A 16253-nucleotide genomic window follows, 5' to 3' on the forward strand; every position below is an offset into this window, starting at 1 on the left:
TATTTTAGTTTATTATATATATATATAGGATGTTTGAAGTAAGTAAGTTATTATATTCTTAAGTTATAATAGTCTGTATTTAAGATGTAGATAGTTCGTAGTTATAATAGTATATGTTGATGTGTAAACTATTTTAGTTTGATAAGAGAATGGTAAACTTGGTAATAGATGATAAAAAAATAATAATGTTAAATAGTGAAAACGATAAAACATTAAGAGTTTTAAAATAATATTTATCATATCTAATTGAAAACTTACTCATAAGATGATTATTTAGATAATATTTGCCGTTATAAATTTCTACATGGTCTATCACAATCTACCTAAGCTTTTTAAAACATATCTAATTATCAACATCTCATTTGCAATTAGGATAATTGCAATAGATTATCATTTGAAAAATAATAATTAAGGATATAGCAACGTTTAAAAAAATTGTAAATATAGCAAAACTATCGCTGATAAACTTGTATCACTGATAGACTCGTATGATCTATCAGTGATAAATCAATTTTTACAACATATTTTGATAAATTTTTGCTATATTTACAATTATTTTAAAATGTTGATATATATTTAATTACTTTGAATTTAATTGCTAAATTTGTAACTATGTGCTGATGTTTTTTTGTTGGGCTGATTTTTAGGCCCTGGGCTCAACAGGCCCAACTCACGAGGGCCATGAAGCCTGGCCCAAGGATCATTCAAACGAAGGTTTCGACTCAGATTCAAATGGTGAAAAGTTTTGAAATGAAAAAAATGGGAAAATAAAAAGTAAAGTTCAAATTAAGAAGCGGAACTCTGCCACCAACGGTCTTGATTTTCAAAATTACATCTCTCCTTCCTCTCTTCCTCTCTTCCTCTCTTCCCTTCACTTGATCTCTCGCCACTGCTTACGCGAACAATCTTCCACATTTCAATGGCTTCCGAAATTCTTGCACCTGCTGCATCAACAAATCACTCTGCAATCTCAAAGGTCAGAGTGGTCGCAAGGGTTCGTCCATTTCTCCCCTTAGAAGGTTCAGTAAAAAGTTATAGGGTTCCAGTTTCATGCATTTCTGTCTTGGATCAAGCCCAAATCTCCCAAGAGGAGGTCACCGTTCATCTAAAAGATCCGGAAACCAGGTACTTATTTTTTGTGTCTGTTTTAACTGCTGTAGAAGAATCGTCTGATTCATTGGATTGATTGTTGTTTGTGAATTTTCTGAGTGTAGTCGAAACGAGTGCTATCAATTGGACTCGTTTTATGGCCAAGAAGATCATACGGTGAGGCAGATATTCGATAAAGAAGTTAATCCTTTGATTCCTGGACTCTTCCATGGATGCAACGGAACTGTGTTTGCTTATGGGGCTACTGGCAGTGGAAAGACTTACACAATGCAGGTTATGTTTAATTAGCGGAGGATTTGTTCTATTCAGCTGAATTAACTTAAACTCGACAGAAGAATTTGGTTATTATTCACGAAAGCTTGATCTTTCCCGATTGATATAAAACATTAAAGGAAATGGAATGATTAGCACTCTGAACTGTGTTGAATTTGGTTGAGGATGCAGGGTACTGAAGAGGAACCAGGTCTCATGCCGCTAGCCATGTCTAGAATTTTATCACTTTGTGAGGAAACTGGGTGTAGAGCAGAGATTTCATACTATGAAGTTTATTTGGAAAGGTGTCACGATCTTCTGGAGCCCAAAGCTAAAGAAATTGTAATTCTGGATGATAAAGAAGGACAAATTCATCTTAGGGGATTGTCTAAGGTTGCTGTAAATTCCATGTCTGAATTCCGGGAGACATTGGCTATAGGATTTCAGAGGCGGAAAGTTGCTGATACTGATCTTAACGATGTTTCGAGTAGAAGTCATGGGGTTCTTGTAATTGCAGTTTCATCGCCGGTTTGTGCTGATTCTGGGGCTTCTGTCACAGGGAAGCTCAATCTCATAGACTTGGCAGGTATTTTCCTTAAGTTTCATGGAAACCGAGCCCTAACCATCAAATAATTTTAAAAGTTACATGATAGAAAGGGAGATTTATGCACCCCTCAAGAATTCATGTTATCTGGATAGTTGTTATTGTTGCTACTTCGGTTAATATCTATATGTTCATTACCATCCATGGCAGGTAATGAAGATAACAGGAGGACTGGCAATGAAGGGATTCGCCTTCAAGAGAGTGCGAAAATCAACCAGTCTTTATTTGCACTTTCCAATGTGATATATGCATTAAACAAAAACCTTGCTCGAATTCCTTACAGAGAAAGCAAATTGACCCGCATATTGCAGGATTCGCTTGGTGGAACAAGCCGTGCTTTGATGATAGCTTGCCTGGTAAAGTGATGCTGATTAAATATCTACTGTAATCTAAAACCACATTCGCTCAAATTTTCTTCTTTTTTGATAACAGAATCCCGGCGCATATCAGGAGGCTGTGCATACAGTCAGCTTGGCAGCTCGATCGCGTCAAATTTCAAATTTTGTTTTGCCGGTCCATAAACACGGAACTCCACAGGCTAAAGTTGACATGCAATCGAAGCTGCAAACTTGGCTTGAGTCAAAAGGCAAGACCAAGAGTGCACAAAGAATTGGAGGGTTTGGTTCTCCATTTTCTAGTAAAACTCCTTGTTCTACTGCTTCAAAATTGAGAAAACCTCTCTTCAACAGTTCTGCCAAAGTTAAGAAAACTGCTGACCAGAGTGCTTGGAAACAAGAAAAAGAAAGGTTTGGCAACAATATGGCCTGGATTTATCGACTTTTAATACCCTCTGCTAACGTCTTTTGACTATAATGCATTGATGATGTTCAGGAGTGTAACCGTGGCTTTCGGAAACTTGGTTGAAAAGGAAGATGTAGTTAATTCTATCACAACCAAAGATCACGGTATTTTTCTATTGCAGCTCTGTTCTCTAGTTCACTCAAAACTTGTTCATTTCTGCCACCTTGTGTTTTGGATATGATTGAATCTTCATCTTTAGATGCAGTAGTCAAGGTGAAATTTAATAGTCCAAGAAAGGCTCTATCACCACTCCACAATAACGGAATCCAAAAGCCTATGCTGGAAGTTTCGCTTACTGACCATTTACTAACAGCAAATACTCCAAAAACACCGCTCCCTGCAAATGGAGAACTCAAATCTTTTGGGACCCCACTGGATAAGTTTGGTGCCCAAGTATCAACCCTGAAGGTACTCACAAGGCCTATTTAAATATTCGTTATCTTACTTCTTCATTCAGTTTGGATTCCAATAATTCTGGTTTTTCTTGTCATTTTAATCAATCAGAGTTGCGTTGCACAAGAATATGTGGATTTCTTGAATACAGCAAGCAGGTAGCTCTATAATCATTTACTATATTTATCATTTCAGCACAAATCCACATATGTGGGTTTATCCTTTCAGTCCCAAACTGTTCAGTTTGAAATAGTGAGAAGTTCAAGTACTTATTCATTGGCTTTCTTTGTTTTGCAGAGAGGAACTAGTAGAATTGAAGGTACTATCAGTTGGACTTTAGACCACAACTGGGATTTTCTTTTAATGAAAAAAGTAAACCTCTTCTGTTTTGTGTTCTGACTCTCTGTTCCCTTTGAATCTCCAGGGCATCGGAGTGAAAATGGCTGAGTACATTCTTGATCTCAGAGAAACTAGTCCATTGAAATCGGTAGGATGAAATCTTTAATTTTTTCATAATTATGCATGAGGGACATTCTTCGGCAGTTTTTAGCTCTCAAATTCCAGATAATTTTATTCCACAGATATTTTTGCGTAAATTACTTTGCTATGTTAAAATCCCTAGTGTGAACAAGAGATTATTCAATAAGCTCACCACACCATGGTCACCTCATAATAACCATTGGATGTTGATTCACCTCAAATCTAAATACGAGATATTTCTCTCTTATACGTTGATCAGTGAAAATCTGTAATCCACGTTGTGGGAGTTTCATCTAATTATTTTTCTTAGTGAACAACCATGGTCCCCAAAATCCATTAATTTGTATCATCCTCACTTGGGACCTAACTTTATGCCTTTTTTCTCATAGTCCAATCCGTGCTCTAAAAGTCGTCATTTTAGTGTCTAGGAATGTGCCAAGAGCTCTCATTTTCCTTTAACTTTGACAAATACAGTTCAATCCCACACACATGCTTTTGTTCATTTCTGATAATCACTTAGCATCTATAAAACATCACAAATAAAGTTAATGGAAAAATGAAATACAAGAAAACAACAGTACACAACTTTTTTTCCTGAATACTTTCTAATTGGGTGTCAAAATGATGAGCTTTTCTTACCTTTTTCTTTGTTCTGTGTTTAGCTCACTGACTTGAAGAAACTAGGACTCTCATACAAGCAGGTAATGCTTCAGTAAAACATAATAACACTACCATTTTATTTATTTCTTTTTCACTTTAGAAAAACCAATCCACTGGATGTAAGTATGAGTTTGTTTCTTTCTGTTCTTACAGATTCACAACTTATTCAGCAAAGCTGCAAGAGGGATGTTTGATAGAACAGAAGATTTACCAGAAACAACATTATCCACCAATGATGAAGAAAGAAGATGTAATAATGTATTGGGAAGCGTGCCATAGCAACATCCTCCAAGTTGCTGTATGTTTAATATTTGTACTGAGTAGAGAAAATTGTCTATGTGTGATTTAGGATTGCCGACTGCCGTGATGGGCTTCCTTGATGTTCTAAGCCCCGTCTCTCTGTATTATTTAATATCCATTTGTAACTAATGTGAACTTATGGCTGATCAATTTAATTCATGCTGAAAGTTGTTTCCATGTACGTATTAGAAATATTTGGATTTTTTCTATTAGAAATACTTTCATCATTAGCAACAGAATTAGGTTGCGGGTTTAGAAAGTAAATTGAATTACCTTCTAAATTTCATAATAAACAATAGAAGTACAACTAGGAATTGGAAGTGGAAGGTTATAGAACCACATTAATTTCTGTAATGACAAACTTTGAATCCAATATTCTAATTCATTTTATTATATTTTAAAATAATTCAACGAAAATCAGTGGAAAAAAAAGATAGTTCAAATTAATTACGTAATAAAGTAGTGGACTTTCAAATCTTGTTCGTTTTTGTTGCGACTATATGCGTTGAAGTAAATATAAGTTTGCAAAGAATGTGATATTTTCCACAACACATTCAACCAGAATCAGCGGTATGTCTTACAAATCAAAAATAGTTTTCTCATAGCTTTCTCTCCGTTGTGTTTGATCTTAATGTGGAAAGATTCTAAGAATGATGATCAGAAAAGTTAATCCGATTCCGAGATCAATGATCGGAAAAAACTGTCCGTTGATTCTGTGAAAACGCTACACCGCGCACTTGGCAAAATTCTTTGTTGGATTTCAGTTCTAAGGTTAAGATTCAGATTTCAAACTCCGATTAAGTTTAGTGAAATTGTTTAAACTATATACTGGGATGATATTTTGATTATATTTAAAAACGTCCATTTAAAGAAAAAGGATGAGAAGAAAAAATTGATCTCTATATACACCGACTCAGTGTTTGGTAACGATAAGTTTAACAAAAACGGAGAAATACTTCAAATCTTCAATAAAGAAACAACGATGTGCTAACCAAATCCTTAAAAGCAAGAGGACAAAACTAGACAGAAAAAATTGATCAATTTTCAAAACTATTAACCATTAAAAAGTTCGGCCATCAGAGGAAAGATTCTACAAGGACACGCAAATACGCATTTAATTTTTTGGATGGATATACATCGATTTAGAACGAATGGTGCTGCTTAACTATTCAATCGTCCCCACCACCGAAAATGTGAGAATTCTGTTCTTCATTTCCAAATATTAAAATTCAGGATAATGATTGAGATCGAGATTTGGAGATATTTATCACGTCAAGATTTTTCATCATTTTCAACCATAGATTAGATATTGATGATGAAAGAAACTCTGTAATCTCTCAAATTAGCACGTACTATTTCTTAAATTTCTTACAGAGAGAGAAGCAAATACTAAACAGACATGGATGAACACAGGAATCTTCAGCTAAAAAGATCACTGACTGAACCTTTATAACAACAGCATATAAAGTTTTTCCACAACTCCATGACTGCTATTATTCAAAAGGAACGCTACAATCGACACTTAAAAAGACGCAACACAACGGAGAACGAAAGCGCTTGGAGATTTTATAATTGTTATTAAGATGGATGCATACTATTAGTACTCGAACATAATCTCCACCTGAGACGGTTCGAGCTGCTCTTGATGCTGCTGCTGCTCATTTACAGGTGCATGGATCGCAGGTGCAGTTGTCACCGCACTTGCAGCCGTTCTCGGCTCCCATCTCTGCTACCTCGTAGGACCTGGTATCGAAAACGCCGATATTGTTAAATAAAATCATCACTAAATACCGAAACCTCTCTTGAAAAATTAGGCTTGATTGCAGAAACTTACATCTTCTGAGGAGCGAAACCGACTACGAAAGTCTCGATCGTAGCAGAGGTCTCTGAGAAGCTCAAGTCAGGGAAACTCTTGCATCTGCATGACAAAATATCAAAACATCAGAATCATCGCGATTATCCTCGGGTGAAATGAACACCGTAGTCATTTTCAGAAACTTCACAAGAAAATCCGCCTTGATCGTACGAATGAAGATAATCGGCAAGTGATCGGATCGCCGTCGAACGAGGGACAAAGATATGTAGAAGATTAAGAAATCGAAAGCGATGTAAAAGAAAACAGAAGATCAGATTCTCGAGAGATCATGCTCTCCACAAAATCATACGCGAACTAAAAGCAATTTCACTCGATCAAACTCAAAAGAGTTAATTGGCGAGAGGTTACTCACCCTCCACAGCCATTTCCGCACTTGCAGCCAGAGCCGCATCCACAGTTTCCGCCACAGCAAGACATTTTGGACGATGAACAACAAAGAACAGAGAGAATTGGAAGTTTGTTAGGTAATCAAAGTATAACTTATCGCGATTGAACGAGCTTGCAAGAAGAAATGGTGATGAGTCCTATTATATAGAGACGGGGTGGAGAGAAGGAATGCATCCACCGTCCACGTGTCGAAATCGTAGAGGAAGGGAAATTTTCGTGTATAGTCCCGAAGCTGCGGCTTTTCTCTTCCACGTATCTCTCGTGTTAATCACTCGTATGGTTTTCAGTTGTATGGGGCTTCTGTGGGGTCCGCAATAGACGGTCGAACGACGTTCATACGTACATCCATCTATTCAAGATCAATCAACGGTGGGCGTTTAACTGAAAGATTCTTCCCTTTTTTAAAAAAAAATATTTCAATATTCTAAAATCTCTAAATTAGGGATAGTTAGGGTAATTGTAATGCTAGTTATGGTAATTGTAAGGGATAGTTGCAAATTTAACAATTAAATTCAAATTAATTAAGTATGTAGCACAATTTTAAAAAAATTGTGTAAATATAGCAAAATTTGTCAAATATTTACCTATCACTGATATACCATATGAAGTCTATCATCGATAGTTTTGCTATATTTGCAATTTTTTTAAAATGTTGATGTATTCTTAATTATTATTGCTAAAATAGTCCTCTATTGTAATTTTTCTAATTGTGATGGTTAGTCATTTGAGCTAGTAATAATTAAGGATATAGTAATCTTTATAAAAAAATTGTAAATATAACAAAACTATCACTTGTATCATTGATAGACTTGATCTATCGGTAATTGACCAATATTTACAACATGATCTATCGCTTGTATGATAGACTTCTCTTCTTGATATAATTTGACAAATTTTTCTATATTTGGAAATTTTTTAAAATATTGTTATATACCTAATTATTTTTAATCTAATTACTAAATTTACAACTATCTCTTAGTTTAAAACATGAATTTGGTTGGTTTGAAAGTTTTGGTTTTTTTTGTTCGATTGGGTCTCAAGTTAGGGGTTGAAATTTTTTTGTTTAGCTCAACCCAATCCAAATCAGTAATATATTTATTTGTATTATATATTATATTTTTTTTTATTTAACAAAAGTAATGTTATAAGTATTTTGTTAAACGATCACATGAAAAGTTATCTGATCCGTAGAAACTAAACAATCATTTGAATATAGAAAATTAAACGATCGTGACAGAAGAAAATGAAGAAAAAAAACAATACAATCTGACAATCCAACTCACATTTTACTGCTTGAGTTGTGGAATTAATTTGGTTTATTCGGGTTGTTAACTGAATTAACTAAAAAATATGAATTGGGTTGAGAATGTCTGTCAATCCATTTATACCCCTACTGTAGATTTAGTATTGTTTAAAAAAAAATCATATTTACTTTGTAAATTTAGAAAATTATTTATAATATATATAGCAAAATTCATCCAACTCATTAATTTTTAAAAAATATAATTATTAACCTCTTGTTATTGTATAAAAGTTATTATTAAACAAACTCAATAAAAATACAACTTCCATAAACTATATTTAAAATTTGTTCGAGAGTATTTTTCTAAAAAATATATATCTATATTGAAAGTATACATAGACTTTTAAGAATAAGAATGGTTAAGAGTGTAGACATTCTAAATAAATTATTGAAAATGACAAAAAATGCTTTATAAATTTTGTAAATTATATTAATGACGAGTGATATACATTGACATATAATGTATCATATATATAATTTGAAAATATTTTTATTATGTTTTGAAAATAATTTAATTCATTTTGTTATATTTAAAATTATTCTCATGGATAGTTATGTCAATTTTAAATTTAAGTTAAATTTAACACAAGCGAGAGTATGAATAAGGAGATCTATCAACTCATAGTATACATGCTAGTTGAAACTATTTAAACCATTTTTAAAGAGCAAACAATGTCGTTATTGAAATTATGTTATCAAATAAAAAATAAACTAAACACATCTGTACATTAAAAGTAATTACAGTTTTATGAATAATAATTAAGTATATAGTAACATTTTAAAGAAAATTGCAAATATAGAAAAATATATCGGTGATAGATAGACTTTTAACTTATAGACCAATATTTGCAACATGATCTATCAGTGATACATTTCTATCATTAATAGACTTTGACAGGTTTTGTTATATTTACACTTTTTTTAAAATATTGTTATATACTTGATTATTTTAAACATAATTGCTATATTTGCAACTATCTCGAACATTAAATAAGTCAAATAGAGTTTTTTTGTTTTCTTATCAAAACAAAAATGTTGTTTTCAAAACATTGAAAAAAAATGTTGTATTTATTATAAGTACTTGCTTGAGATTTTAGCCTCATTATGTTTTTTCATTATTACTCCTTTAAGAGAGAAACAACATCAAAATCAAAGTAACAAACAAAAAGTCCAAACTACCCTTTTCTTTGACCACTTAGGAAAGAGATACTAAAAAAGGTAAGCATTGTGATTGTTGTCAATTGTACATTTACTCATCTCTTTCTCCTAGTACCTTGTTTCAAAAAATAAATCTCAACAAACAATATATATACACATATATATATATATATTAAACTACAAAATCATGTATGTTGATTGCATACAACATTGAACAATGAAATTTGTAAGAGAACCAAATCCACCGACTAAGTAATCGAGTCACGACCATACCATTTTATTTTACAGGAGCAAGACATAAACCAATTAATTTTCAAAATGGTTCAACTTTTTCGATAATTTTTATAAGATTTAATTTAAAACTAATTACTACCTACCAACGGATCGATAGACATCAAATCTTAAAATATAGCAACATCAATGTTGAGTTTTAAAGTAGTGAAAGAAGATAAAGTTTAGTTATTGTTGAACGTCTTCAATTATTGTCTAAATTTGAGACACCCTCCTAAAAACTCAAATTGGATTAAACTAAAATGATCGTTGTTGAAGAAAATGTTCAATTAAGGAAGTATGTCTTATGGATTGAACCGTTCCGTCACCTACGTTTATAAATTAACAAAAAAAAAATCCTAGAAAATTGATGGCAAGTTACATTATATTTTAAATAAACCTGTCAAACTATATTCTATTTTCTAATATTCTTTTTTTAAAAATCATTAAGAAGGATAATATTTTTTCCAAACAAATCTAACAATGAAAGAGGTAGTACACAAATGTGTCCAATTATTAAGTTGTAGTACACTCGAGCATCATATAGTAAATATAGTACACTCATGAGTCTATGAGATGCACTACTTATTCTTAGAATCTTTTTTGCAATGATTTTTTTTTTGTTGTTGTTGGTGATGTTAAATATCATCAACTACTACTATTTTACTCAAATCAAACCATTTTGATAAACTTTTATATAATTTTGAACTTCCTTCTAAACCATATGAATTCATTTGAATCAATAACTAAATTACTTTTATCAAGATACAAAACTATTATGAACTAAAAGGTTTGTGCTTTTAAAATTTCACTACTTTTAATTGTAGTAACAAGCTATAGAACTTATTATTGGTGTTAATCGTCTTTTATCTTTGTGACTAATTGATAACTTTTGTGTGTAAACTTCTCATTTCAAAATCTATAATGCAAATACATCAAGCTAAAATAATTATTCATGCAATAAAATAAAATTATGGTTACTTTAAAAGTTAGGAATGAATGTGATATACCAAAATATTAAGTTGATCGATCAAAAAATGAGAGGGATTGATCAAGATCAATTTTAAAAAGTTTCAAATCAATTTGAATGGGTTGGATGACAATTTTAGAAAACTAATTTGGAGGCACCCATGGACGCCATAGTTTGTAAAATTGGATTAAAGGTAGAAATGGAGAATATGGAGGGGGGATTTGTTTAGGGAAAAGGATGGCACATGGGTCATTCATTGTGCGGGGGACCCATGAAATTCACTATTTTTTATTGTTTGTTGATTTAAATTTGTAAAACAGAGATAGGGTCCCACGTGATAAAAAATAGAGAGTAAAGTAATGGGCCCAGACGGAATTGTGTCCATTTGCGGTGGATGTCCAAAGTCGGAACGCCGTGGCCCAAAAGTTCCCCTCATTCCTATTTCCTACCTCTGCCCTTCTCTTTCGTCTTCACGAATCTACTTTTCCCTCTTTCTCCAATATTCTTCATTTTAATCCCTTCCATTCTTTTATTTATTGTAATTACACCTTCAATTCCTAAATTTAAAAGCCAAATTGGAAGAAAAGATAAATAAAAAACCTAAGGTTAGTCAAACGTAAATTTGATAATTTTTTAATTAACAATTGAATCATTATTTAGCCATTTTAAGTGATGGGAAAAGCTTGCTTTTATATATTTCATTCCCTTTTGTTTGTTATGTCTATTTTTTAAAGAGACGGGAGAATCATGATTGTTTTAATGGAGTTGAAGAATATATATTATCGTATAATTTGATTTTTAGATTTGGAATAGTTGTATTTATTAAAGAATTTAGATTCATTGTCTTTTAATTTCACGTAAGCATACAGTGTCAAGTTGATTTATAAATATTAATATTTTTGTAATTATCAAATTAGATATAAATCATTTTACGTATAGAACGAAAATTCATTTATTTAGTATGTAATTGACATGTTACTGGACTACGTGGAGTGGATTGCAAAGTTTAAGAAAATGACTAAATTGACCCATTTAAAAGATAGGTCAAAATGAACCAATTATTCAAACTTATAGGGACAAAAGGGTTATTTTTCAAAACCTATCTAGAAAAAATACAAATGATAATGTGATGAAATTCACTGGTTGCAAATAAAGCTAGCCATTTCAAATAAATAACTTGATGATCTAGTTCAATATAGTGTTAATTTGGCATTTTGTTTTGAAAATGTTATAATTAAATTTATTATAGTTTAGGGCTTAGCTTAGGTTCTAAATTAGTGGATTTGGTTCCTCGGTGTATGTAAGATTAGAGGTTTTCGAAAATCATATATTAGCAAAATACAAATAATTTGTTTTTTAAACAGATCTATAAATTGTTACTTATTGACTAAAAATTATACCAACTTATTTATTGCTACGATTAACTAAAAGTGGTATCCCATAATTAATATTAAGACAATAATTAATGGTTTAATTTGTTCTTAACACAACGAGTCGATATGTCCGAGTGGTTAAGGAGACAGACTTGAAATCTGTTGGGCTTCGCCCGCGCAGGTTCGAACCCTGCTGTCGACGGTTTTTTATTTTCTTGTTCTAGAACATAACATATACATAAAAAATTCGCTGTATTTTTTAAAATTAATTAATTGACAAACGAGCAAATCAATCTTTAGAAGGAAATCTATTTAGGATGGATGATCTTCCAACAACAATGACGTTATATGATGTATTTGAACATTGATAACAAGTTGATTTTGTGATTAATTTATTATAAACTATAATATGAGTCAACGACATACTAAATCTCATTGCAACAACTTGAAAATTCATTAAAAAAGCATATAATCAATATCGGTCTAAGGGCATTAGTATCAACCTCAACGGTGTTAGAGTTGGCTTCACAAGAGGGTCATAGCCCCTCATCAGCTTCAACATAGTCGATGAAAGATTGGTTATTTTCTAAAGCTAACAAGGGTTTTCGCTTTTGGAATTGCAGTTTCAACTCCAAGATTCACACCATTGCTTATTATTAATGCATCTTAATTTACTTTGAAGAAGCCTCGAACGGGGAGCAATTTGTCATCAACAAGTGTAGCATTATGACAAAAAGGTTGTTCTACTATCAAAAGATTCAATCACGAAAAGCACCAACATATTGGATCCGAAACAACGGCCCATATACTGGGCTCGTGGGCTTATCTTCGTTCACAGACGGCTGACCCAATAATCTTGCAGGCCCATCCACGTGAATAGTGGCTTCCGTCTCGTCTTCACCATCCAACGATGCCGTTTTGGCAGCGTATGCATAATTCAAATTGTTAAGTGCCCGCTATTTTATTTCCGGGAGGGCGGTCGCTTCAGATTGCTCAGATGGAGCCGGAGATGGCGAATGAGCCTTCTCCGATGGTTTCAGCTTCTTGACTTCTGTATGTACGTTTTCTTCTTCTTCTTCTTCTTCTTGAATAAGTGAAGTTCTTATTAAAGTCGCAGTTCCGAAGTTCAAGCTTTCCCTACAATGGCGTCTCCAGTCACGTACTCTGCAATCGACGACAAAGATTTCGACGATGCAGCTTTGTGGGCTGTAATTGACTCTGCTGCTGCAGCTGCAGCTTCTTCCTCCTCGTCCTCTAAACCTCGCAAGTCTCTAGCACTTAATTGCATCAATAAATCAAACCCTTCTCCGCCGCCAAAATTCCCGAAAAGCCCTAAAACTCCATATCAGGCGCAGCGGAATTCTAGGGTTTTTATCGAGGGTGAAGTTGTGCATGAACCATGGGTGTTTCAACCTCCTCGGAAAATTGCAAAGACACGTGCATCGGAAGTGAGCGATAGCAGTCCTCTTGCGGTTGTCTGTAACAACGCGTTACGGACTCCGCCTGCTCCGGTATATTTGTCTCCTGAAGCGTACTTGTCGCCGCAGATCGGTTCTGGTTCTGAAGGTTCTCCAGGTTGTAGTAGAAGTGGGGTGAACGCGGAAAGGGAAATGTCGAGGCATTGCCTATCTGGGCAGTTTCCTTCAGTCTCCCTCTTTAAGGAGTATCAAAATGCGGCAATGGCGGTATTTTCTAATTCCGTTTAGTTATGCCTTTAGTTTTCGTTTTCACATGATGCATTCCCTGCGAAAACCTAGCCTCTGTTTGAACAAATCTCAATTGAACAGGAAACTCTGGTATAGCCCGAGAACAAAAGTTAGATACTTATAGAATTCATTGCTATCAGGAACATGTGTTTTGCGTTAGAATATACATTGTGGGAATCAAGGATTAGCTCCCAAATCGTGGGAAATACAATTCAGATCAAGTCAAGGTCATTATCTCAATTAATTTATAATGTTGAGCGACAGTTTTATTGCTGTAGATTTTTCGAGTTTTAGTTAAAAGACAATAGAAAATGTTTTGCTCTCTCATTTGTCTCAGAGACTACGTTAAACCTTTTAAAGTATCGCATGTTACCATGTCTCAACAATTCAGATCAGATTTCTGTGAAATATTTCTAAGTCATCATTAGCTATTTTGAGTGAAAAAAATAGAAAAACGTACTGTGAGGACTGAAAAAGAACCTAAGCAAACCAAATCATGGTTTAATTAATGCTAAAATCCAATTTGATTTTTGCTAAGCCAACATGAAAATGCATTTTTTCCTTTCTTTTTTTTCATACCACTTTTAAGGTAGCTACCCGAATGGCATACTGTTAATATCTCTTATATTTCCATTCTAATACTCTAGCAGCTACATTTGCTTCTATGAATAGTTATACTCTTAATAATCATACTTGTACATGCATTATGGGATTGATTTAAGTTCTGTGGTCATGTTACTATCTTCCTTTTTTTCGTATTGGCTAGTAAATTAAGCAATCTGGCATGGGTTTTTTAGCTCTCATTATCACACGCTGAAGGCACACGTTTTTTTATGTTTATATATTTTGATTGGTACTTTCCTTTCTGAAATCTTGTAAATTGATTTATTTCTCTGTTTCCAAATATTATTTAAATCCTATATTCTTTGGCAATCCCAATATACAGATTTTAGAGAAATCAGACTTTACCATGATTGCCGGGAACCCTTTCATAAAAAAATCAGGTTGAGTAATGTATTCTATGCCTTCTCATTGCAAAATGGAGAAATAGATGTAACGGGGTAATTTGCTTTACACAGGATGGAGGAAGATATCGTTTTATTTCAATCTCTCTTTTGAAATTAAGGACAAGACAATTGAATTTGATGAGAACCGCAATGTCCAGCGCGCTGAATTTGTTGTTCGAGCGTATATGCAGTATGTTCATGGATGGAACTTAATAACTTACCCATTTGTTTGTCTATTTGCTCTTTTTTTTTTCTGCAATGTTAAGCTGTTTACACGAGATATGATCTTATACTGAACTATGCCCTTAAATTCATTTTCTCAATGATAGAGGTGGTAGATTTTGTGATGGATGGGGCTCGTGTGAACGACGCGAGAAGAGATTTGTAAAACCAAATCATGATGTTCCTAGCACAGCAGAAACCAGGGCAAAGAATAAGGCATGCCAGGTAAGTCACTAATTCTCACAACTGGCTTATCCAAATTTATTTTTCTAATAGTTGCTTAATTTTTTTGAATCCCCGAATGGAGAATTAGTTCATTGTACCTTTGCTTCGGTTTTAAATAGGTCAATATTACAAAGCTTTAAGTTTAAGTATCACTAAATGTGCAAATTTTACTTTATCGGTTAGAGCATGTACATCAAATATCTTTTATATATTCCTAGTTAGTACTTTTCTATTTTGTGGACCATAATGTCTAACATGCGAATTATCAATATCTCATATCTCATATCTATTAAGAAGGAAACACATTACAAGAGTTTTGAACACTAGACCTCCTCCTATTCAGGGGAAAAAAGTCCTTACTCGTCTGTCGATTTTTCCATAATCTTTTCTACATATTCTCAACAGTTTCACTCACTCAGTATGTAGAATGAATCGAGTTGGATAAATTCTACAGTTTTCATGCTTATGCTAAATCCATTTCCGAGTAGAGTAGATGAGATTCTACTGTAAGCAATTACATATTTAAACATTTCCAGGACCTGCTTGGCATTGGAGAGTATCGACCTGGTGCATGCCAAGGGCAAAAGTAAAGACTTCCCAGATTTATCCCCTAATCTAACTTGTATTGTAAGGAGTTAGATGATAGCAATCTTTAACAACAACAACAACAAACATAATTACTACAAAAGTTCATTGAATGTAAGTTGTAACCAAACTGAGATCTCAAGGAACAGAAGTTAGTAATGGAGAAACACCATCTACCAGAGAGAAGTTCATGGGTTATTGTAATGTTGTAGGCATTTCCTTATATTTGGTAAAACTTTCATATCTTTTTATAGAAAGTGATTTAGATGGTTTGGTTATACTTTTTCTTAATGTACTGGCATTGCAATATGTAATAATATATGATCTTAGGTCCCACTGCCCCAGTTTGGAGGATCTTTTGGGTTGTTGAGAAGTCACAATTTCTTGGATGCCTGGTATGGGCACTTTATCATTATTATTTCTCAGTTGGTGGAGGTCATTGGTTTACTATTTCATGGCCCAATTTTATTAATGGATCTCACAAGATAGTTGGATATTCTAGAAAATGCAAACTTTTAGGAGCTTTTTTATAATCTAGCCTAAAATTAAAGAAAAATGTTAATTTCAACAT

The 16253-nt window shown here is 33.3% G+C and overlaps 3 protein-coding genes and 1 non-coding gene across 6 annotated transcripts; 3 read left to right on the forward strand and 1 right to left on the reverse strand.

Moving 5' to 3' along the window:
- Positions 1-776: 776 nt before the first annotated feature.
- LOC101206599 (kinesin-like protein KIN-10B) lies at positions 777-4781 on the forward strand. Of its 2 annotated transcripts, none has more exons than XM_031881880.1 (12): positions 777-1125; positions 1215-1383; positions 1555-1948; positions 2117-2322; positions 2399-2712; positions 2798-2871; positions 2973-3175; positions 3272-3318; positions 3458-3479; positions 3585-3647; positions 4303-4341; positions 4454-4781. In XM_031881880.1, exons 1-12 carry the CDS (start codon positions 920-922, stop codon positions 4577-4579), a joined length of 1863 nt encoding a protein of 620 aa, XP_031737740.1. In that variant the 5' UTR covers positions 777-919; the 3' UTR covers positions 4580-4781. The 2 variants fall into 2 exon arrangements, with proteins under 2 accessions (XP_031737740.1, XP_004137940.1); XM_004137892.3 differs by having other exon boundaries at positions 778-1125; positions 2967-3175.
- Positions 4782-5913: 1132 nt separating this feature from the next.
- Positions 5914-7010, reverse strand: LOC101210089 (metallothionein-like protein type 2). 2 transcript variants are annotated; one of them, XM_031881881.1, is made up of 4 exons: positions 6829-6995; positions 6604-6615; positions 6435-6518; positions 5914-6343 (listed from the first exon to the last, which is right to left on the reverse strand). In XM_031881881.1, exons 1-4 carry the CDS (start codon positions 6891-6893, stop codon positions 6259-6261), a joined length of 246 nt encoding a protein of 81 aa, XP_031737741.1. In that variant the 5' UTR covers positions 6894-6995; the 3' UTR covers positions 5914-6258. The 2 variants fall into 2 exon arrangements, with proteins under 2 accessions (XP_031737741.1, XP_004137793.1); XM_004137745.3 differs by lacking the exon at positions 6604-6615 and having other exon boundaries at positions 6829-7010.
- A 5047-nt stretch (positions 7011-12057) lies between these two features.
- On the forward strand, positions 12058-12139 carry TRNAS-UGA. Its single transcript has one exon. It is a non-coding gene; the product is annotated as a tRNA-Ser (tRNA).
- Positions 12140-12878: 739 nt separating this feature from the next.
- LOC101205491 lies at positions 12879-16097 on the forward strand. The gene is made up of 5 exons (XM_004137726.3): positions 12879-13622; positions 14590-14647; positions 14723-14840; positions 14980-15097; positions 15634-16097. Exons 1-5 carry the CDS (start codon positions 13080-13082, stop codon positions 15685-15687), a joined length of 891 nt encoding a protein of 296 aa, XP_004137774.1. The 5' UTR covers positions 12879-13079; the 3' UTR covers positions 15688-16097.
- Positions 16098-16253: the final 156 nt, after the last annotated feature.

Source organism: Cucumis sativus, chromosome 3, assembly GCF_000004075.3.
Source record: "Cucumis sativus cultivar 9930 chromosome 3, Cucumber_9930_V3, whole genome shotgun sequence".
Taxonomy (NCBI): domain Eukaryota; kingdom Viridiplantae; phylum Streptophyta; class Magnoliopsida; order Cucurbitales; family Cucurbitaceae; genus Cucumis; species Cucumis sativus.

Coding starts and splice junctions, on each gene's coding strand:
- LOC101206599 (XM_004137892.3), top strand. CDS start 920: ATGGCTTCCGAAATTCTTGCACCTGCTGCATCAACAAATCACTCTGCA. Junction 3,176..3,271: donor CCCAAGTATCAACCCTGAAG/GTACTCACAAGG, acceptor TTAATCAATCAG/AGTTGCGTTGCACAAGAATA. Junction 3,480..3,584: donor AGGAACTAGTAGAATTGAAG/GTACTATCAGTT, acceptor TTGAATCTCCAG/GGCATCGGAGTGAAAATGGC.
- LOC101210089 (XM_031881881.1), bottom strand. CDS start 6,893: ATGTCTTGCTGTGGCGGAAACTGTGGATGCGGCTCTGGCTGCAAGTGC. Junction 6,344..6,434: donor GGTTTCGCTCCTCAGAAGAT/GTAAGTTTCTGC, acceptor TTTCGATACCAG/GTCCTACGAGGTAGCAGAGA.
- LOC101205491 (XM_004137726.3), top strand. CDS start 13,080: ATGGCGTCTCCAGTCACGTACTCTGCAATCGACGACAAAGATTTCGAC. Junction 13,623..14,589: donor ATCAAAATGCGGCAATGGCG/GTATTTTCTAAT, acceptor CCCAATATACAG/ATTTTAGAGAAATCAGACTT. Junction 14,648..14,722: donor CCCTTTCATAAAAAAATCAG/GTTGAGTAATGT, acceptor TGCTTTACACAG/GATGGAGGAAGATATCGTTT.